At 43.8% G+C, this 6,564-nt stretch overlaps 1 protein-coding gene across 3 annotated transcripts in view; it reads right to left on the reverse strand.

Moving 5' to 3' along the window:
- LOC106804977 (uncharacterized RNA-binding protein C3H8.09c-like) overlaps positions 1-6,564 on the reverse strand; it is a 17,017-nt gene extending 10,453 nt beyond the window's left edge. For 2 of the 3 annotated variants that reach the window (XM_014806404.1, XM_014806402.1), the window contains exons 1-2: positions 5,586-6,564; positions 3,933-4,203 (exon numbers count right to left, since the gene is read on the reverse strand). In XM_014806404.1, coding sequence (XP_014661890.1) covers positions 3,933-4,203; positions 5,586-5,651 — 337 coding nt within the window. In that variant the 5' untranslated portion in view covers positions 5,652-6,564. The remainder of the gene's footprint in view (positions 1-3,932; positions 4,204-5,585) is intronic. The other variant, XM_014806403.1, reaches the window with a different exon arrangement.

Consider the following 6,564-nt stretch of genomic DNA (forward strand, 5'->3'; position numbering starts at 1 on the left):
GTTGTCACTTAATTGACATTTGTTAGTTGACTGTGTTGTAAACAACTGTGTTGTATAGGTACGCTGTATACAAGGTTCCACGTGCACAGTGTTGAGAGTTTTGAGTTATTTCATATAGGAGAAAAGATGTATCACACCGCGTAGTCTTGTTCTATGTGTTCCCGCCTTGTACGTGTGAAGGGTCACGTGGTGTGATCGTGGTAGTTGGAAGATGGCGGAATAAGAAGTGGACGAATAAACTATGTGTGTTATCTTTCACTCTGAGTTATGTTTATACTGGCATGTTACAGTGACCAACGTCAATCAAGCAGCAGACTGCTTCACTGATCACAAGTTGATTGTTTGTAACTGTCATTTCTCCATAAAACCAAAGAAGAAGGGCACAAAGCCTCCCAAAAAGCTTGACACTGGCCTCAACAATGAAAGAAAAGAAATGCTGGAACAGTTCTTGAATGAAAAATTGTCTGATTGCAAAGAACATTGGGAAGATCTCAGAGAAGTGCTTCAAAATGCAGCCAAAAACGTATTTGGAAAGAAGGAAAAGAAACAGAATGACTGGTTTGACGAGCAGGATGAAGAAATCAGAGAGCTACTTCAAAACAAGAAACTGAACATGAATGCTCTTAGAGAGCGTATCAGAAAGCGAAAGAATGACTGGTTCCAGCGAAAAGCTGAAGAAGCAGAGTTTTTCTCATAGAAAAATAACCATAAAGAATTTTATGCCACTCTCAATGCTGTCTACGGTCCAAGAACTAAAAGCTCCCATCCTGTTAGATCAAAAGATGGCGAGCTCCTGACTTCACCAGATAGCATCAAGGACAGATGGGTAAAGCATTTCAGTGATCTTCTGAATCAACCAATTGATGTTGATTTAAGCATCTTGGATGACATAGAGGAACATTCAATTATTGCGTCCTTCGATGATTCAATCTCAGAAGAAGAGCTAGGTAAATCTCTCAAGAACACCACATTAGGAAAAAGTCCGGGTCCTGATGGAATACTCTCTGAAGTTCTTGTGCATGGCGGCGCTCGTTTGAGAGCTTTCCTACTTGTACTCTTTCACATCTTCTAGACAACAGAGGAGATTCCCTCTGACTTGATTGATCTTAACATCACCATCCTGTTCAAGAAAGGTGACAGAAGTCAGTACGGCAATTATAGGGGTATATCACTTCTAAGCGTAGTTGGACAAAGTCCTAGCAGACGTCATCTTGCAGAGACGACATCACCTTGCAGAAAAGATATACCCACAATTTCAGTCATGGTACCGCAGGGGCAGAAGTACTGTGGATGGAATCTTCACCCTTCGACAAGTAATGGATAAAACGAGAGAACAGCGCAGAAGTTTGTATATAGCTTTTGTGGACTTCACTAAAGCGTTTGACACCGTCAATCGTGAGCTACTCTTTATCATCTTGAGTAAGCTGGGCTGCCCTCCAAAGTTCATAAGAATTATCAAGAAGCTATATACGAACGTGCATGCAAGTCTCATTGTAGATGGTGAACTCAGACAGGCCTTTGAGTCTCTTTCGTTCTCTCTCTTTCGCGCGCGCTCTCTCTCTCTCTTAGCTCTCTCTTCTTTCTCTCTTATTTTTTCTCTCTCTTACTCGCTATATCGATCTATCTATTTATCTTTCTATCTATCTATCTATATATCTATCTATCTATCTATTTATCTATCTATCTATCTATCTATCTATCTATCTATCTATCTATCTATATCTATCTATCTATCTATCTACCTATCTATCTATCTATCTTATTATTATCTATCTATCTATCTATCTATATATATATATATATATATATATATATATCAGGAGCGTATAATGACAAATACCGTATTCTTTGTTACGAAACCGTATTCTTAGTTACCGTACGAAAACGTATCGTTACGAACCGTATACGAAACCGTATACGAAACCGTATTCTTAGTTACCGTATTCTGGCGAGGCCACCCTCTAAATTCGTACACACAGCTCTTGAATGAGGCACGGCAGGGATCGCCTCAGGCAGCGCCAGCGGCAACTGTACGCGGGCTAGAGCTAACGGTTGCTATGCAATTAATGCAAAACACATGTGCGAAAAGCTACAATCGGCTGGAGCGTCAGTTTACCTCATAACGATTCATACACATCATTCCTACGCGGGTGAAGTAGTTCAGATATTTTACCAGCGCAGCTTTATTTAAAAAAAAATTGCGGGATTCAACATAAAAAAGGCAGTCTAACTATAGTTTAAATGTAAAATCGTTTTAATTTTTAAAACGCAGCATGGCGTGCAACGTAACTAATTTCTAGGCGAATTTCTGCACTCGACTAGGCTACGGCCGAAAAGCCCTGGCGCGCCTCATTGAAGTAGCTGTGTGTTGCAGTTAGAGGGTGGCCTCGACAGAATACGGTAACTAATGTGAAAACCATGTCGTGAAAAAGTACGAATTATGTCAAAACGAAGGAAGCTACGCGGTTTGTAATACTACCGGAAGATGGAATAAAGACCAGTGAACAAAAGAAGCCATGTTTGTAATACATTTGTATTTTTATTCACATCGAACTCGTACGACAAAAAGTAGAGAAATCAGTACCAAATCGGTGTCTTACTCCTTTGTCTTATTTACGCTCCTGATATATAATTATACGCCTCCTTGATATATATATATATATATATATATATATATATATGTGTGTGTGTGTGTGTGTGTGTGTGTGTGTGTGCGTGCGTGCGTGCGTGCGTGCGTGCGTGCGTGCGTGTGTGTGTGTGTGTGTATGCGTGTGTGCGCGCGTGCACGCACGTACGTACGTACGTATGTAAGTATGTATGTATGTATGTATACATAACATATTATGCTACTTGGGAAAGAGATACTCATATGTTTGGCACTTCGTAAAATAAACAAACCACATACTTTCAAGTGTACCCGCCAATTATAGTTACGCTAGAATGAAAAAAAAAATATTATGGAAATAGAATCGTAGTGTATATGAAATAAAGGAGGTGTTAAGTTTTCGTCAGAATTTCGAAGCCAATGTGACGCTACGAATAGTTATAAATACGTAATAACACCGATTAATGGCTTTGTAATGTACGCTATTTTGTGAGCTATTGACTAAACACGCGTATAAACGTGTGTATATTTATGCGTATACACGCATATACTGGCACTATGACATGATCCACGTGTACCCCTTCTATGATAATATAATCACAGAAGCATGTAATACTCACATAATGAGCAATCAATGAGGGTCTCCTCGTTGACACGTACAAACTAGCATGCTGCGCCATAACTCTAGAACTATAGCCCTTCGATCTGCGTGTGGCAGAGCGAATGGCTATAGTTCTAGAGCTAGCAACGCCATTGACTGTTTAGACGGAATCGCAGTATTTTACGTAGAAAACAAAAAACGTTGAGCAAGTAACAACGCATACGGTTTATGTTATACTACGTTTATAATATATATTATATTATGTTTTATGTCCCCGACAGACTTGTTAGTGGTGCTATCAAAGATGCACTATCTTTAATATATATCTTCTCGCGAGTGCAAATCACTGGCAACGTAGACAACTGTGTGCGTGAGCGTATGCGCGGGCGCGTGCGTGCGCGGGTCTGTGCGCGTGCACTTGTGTACGTGTGCGTGCGCGTGCGTGTGCGTGTGCGGGTCTGTGCTCGTGCACTTGTGTGCGTGTGCGTGCATGTGCTGGTATGTGCGCATGCATTTGTGTGTGTGTGTGTGTGTGTGTGTGCGTGTGCGTGTGAGGGCATGTGCGCATGCGCTTGTGTGTGTGTGTGTGTGTGTGTGTGTGTGTGTGTGTGTGTGTGTGTGTGTGTGTGTGTGTGTGTGCGTGTGTGTGTGTGTGTGTGTGTGTGCGTCTGCGAGTCTGTGTGCGTGCACTTGTGTGCGTGTGCGTGCGCGTGCGTGTGCACCTACCCATGGGCTGTCCGGCGATGATGTTGCCCTGCTCGTCGGTAGCAGCCGCGCGCGCGTGAAGCTCGTTCATGAACTGCACGAAGGCGTAACCCTTGTGCATCGAGATGGCCGTGATCGGACCGTAGCGCTGAAAGATATTCTCAAGGTCGTGACGGGTGACCTTGAACGTGTTCAGGTTTCCGACGAAGATGCGAGCTCGCATCAGCTTCGGGTCGGTGCTATTTGTATCGTGGCCTACGTTACCGCTTACGTCACCGTTTGGTCGCTTCTGCTAAAACGATACGTGATAATATATACACATTATTATTATTAAGATGTATAACCGTGTATAATGAAAAAAGTTAACTTAAAAGTTAAAGTAAATAAACAATTTTAATGCTAATTCTTCAAAAACTACGGTTGTTACAGCCTATTTTATTATTGTTATTGTTAATATTATCGCTATAATTACTATTATTATTATCGTCGTCGTCGTAGTTTTCTCCTATAGGCCGCGGGGCGCTTATTGTCTACACGCCCGTTCTGTTCCGAAAAAAAAGCAATACGAAAAGACAATACTCAACCTCTCTTGTACACGGCTCCGTGTACTAGAGATTGCTTGTACACGACTCATTGTCCACGTAATGTGCGCTGCGCTCTTGTAAGGCTATTACAGGCAGCATATGGTCAAATCCCTCCTAATAACCAAAATCCGCTGACTTCATTGATTTATTATTGCTGATGTGCATGCTAGACTTACTACATGCATCATTAAAGCACGGATAGAAGCCGAGCTACGCGGCTAATTACACTCGGTGTGTAAGACGGCTTAGACTAACACACATGTTGTATAGTCTATACGCCGGATGGAAATACCCGCGCGGTGCTTGCACAGCGAATCACTCACTCATCCAGACCCGCCCACTTACCCTGTGTTGCCTGCGGCGCCAATTTTCATTCATACACTAACGATTTCTGTCAAGAAAAGATTGTAAGGAATTTATCATAACTGTGAGAGCGCTTCCCCGCGACCACGTGGTCGGTTGTGACATTTGAGGAAAAAATGCTGCAAAAAAGTTTTTCGTGTCTGCAGGCGGCATCCATGTCAGGTGACACATGCATATGCTTATATATTAGCGTCGGAACGAATATGGTGTGGCCGCCACTATGTGAAAAAAATCAGCTGGACTTCAAAGCATCTACCGTACGTATCCACTTCTCCACCAGCTAAAGACACCCATATATTGTACGTTGTTGCTGCACGCGTACATACACGCGCGCACACATACATGCACGCACACACACGCACACACACACGCGCACATACATGCATACATGTACGTAAACACATAGCTAATTGTAGCCGTTATTAATAGACGCAGTGGTGTGTTTTAATTGAGCTGTAAAAAACGATTTAAAAAAACCTGCACGTCGTTTCTGTTATTTCTGCGCGAGTAAGCGGAAAGTTATGTTTTCTTTTAAACTACTTTCACACAGGGGTTTAAATGGAAGATATCAATAAACATCAAAGCTGAAGCCGCACACCATGTGCGGGCGGTTACTCCTGCGGTATTATATATACTATATTTATACACACGCGCGGGAAACAAACACATATTTACAACGACAACATAACGAATGGATTACATCACAATTTTCAATCGAGATCCTTACCTTGCGCTTGACGAAGCGGACGATCTCTAAGAACTGGCTGCCAGTGGCCGATTCCATCTCTGGCATTATAGCAAATTCCACACTAACGTTACGACGAACGGCACAAACCGCCCCCCCCCCCCCGTGAGGGACGCTCAGACCACCCTCGGCGACGTATAGCTGACGTGGTCAGATATCAGCGATACACATCCGTGTAAGATGAATGATTACAAGCCGGCACACCTATTATACACGTACATATAAGTTCAGTTTAACTGTGCTACACGCAAAGACACTAGAACACCCGCGTCGATCAAATGCACAAATTAACGACCGCTCGCTTGTCCTACCTACGCCGATGAGATAGTCTCAAGTGTATGCTCGGCTGATAGCGAGGAAGCGTTGATGATGGATAGATAGCCAAGCGTATGCGTCAGGTGCGGGACTGTGTTTTGAGGGAGCGATGCTGGCGCGGCGGCGGCAGCACACTCGTATCTCCTGCGTCTCGTCTGTCGCGGGGCGGCTACGTGTTTATGGGACCATACGTAACACTGCTCCTATCGCGTCACGCTCCGCGCATGGCTGTCTTTGCCCTTGACGGCATATCAAGCTGTTGACACACACGCACGCACACGCACGAACGAGGTTTCCGCACGCACTTCCATGCCACTGGCTTGCCTTAAGACACTATACATACACGCGCGCACGCGCGAACGATATCCATTCACAGTTGTTCGTTCCTTCATTTTGCCGCAATCTTGCACCGCATTCCTGCTCCCTATAGACAAGTCCCTTAAAACGTTCATAGCGGCGAGTCAGTTTCAGTCCGCTCACCCATGGTGCTTTCAGGGCAAATTCTAGTTGGCCATAACGAGAGGAGCGTATCTAAGCGAGGGGAGATGGCGTGAAGACACCGTAGCGGGCAAAGTGCCAGCTAGCATCCCCGAGCAAATATCTGCGGGGTGAAAATGGCAAATTCTTCGACGACGTGCTAGCTCAG

Source organism: Priapulus caudatus, unplaced genomic scaffold (assembly GCF_000485595.1).
Source record: "Priapulus caudatus unplaced genomic scaffold, Priapulus_caudatus-5.0.1 Scaffold95, whole genome shotgun sequence".
Lineage (NCBI taxonomy): Eukaryota > Metazoa > Priapulida > Priapulimorpha > Priapulimorphida > Priapulidae > Priapulus > Priapulus caudatus.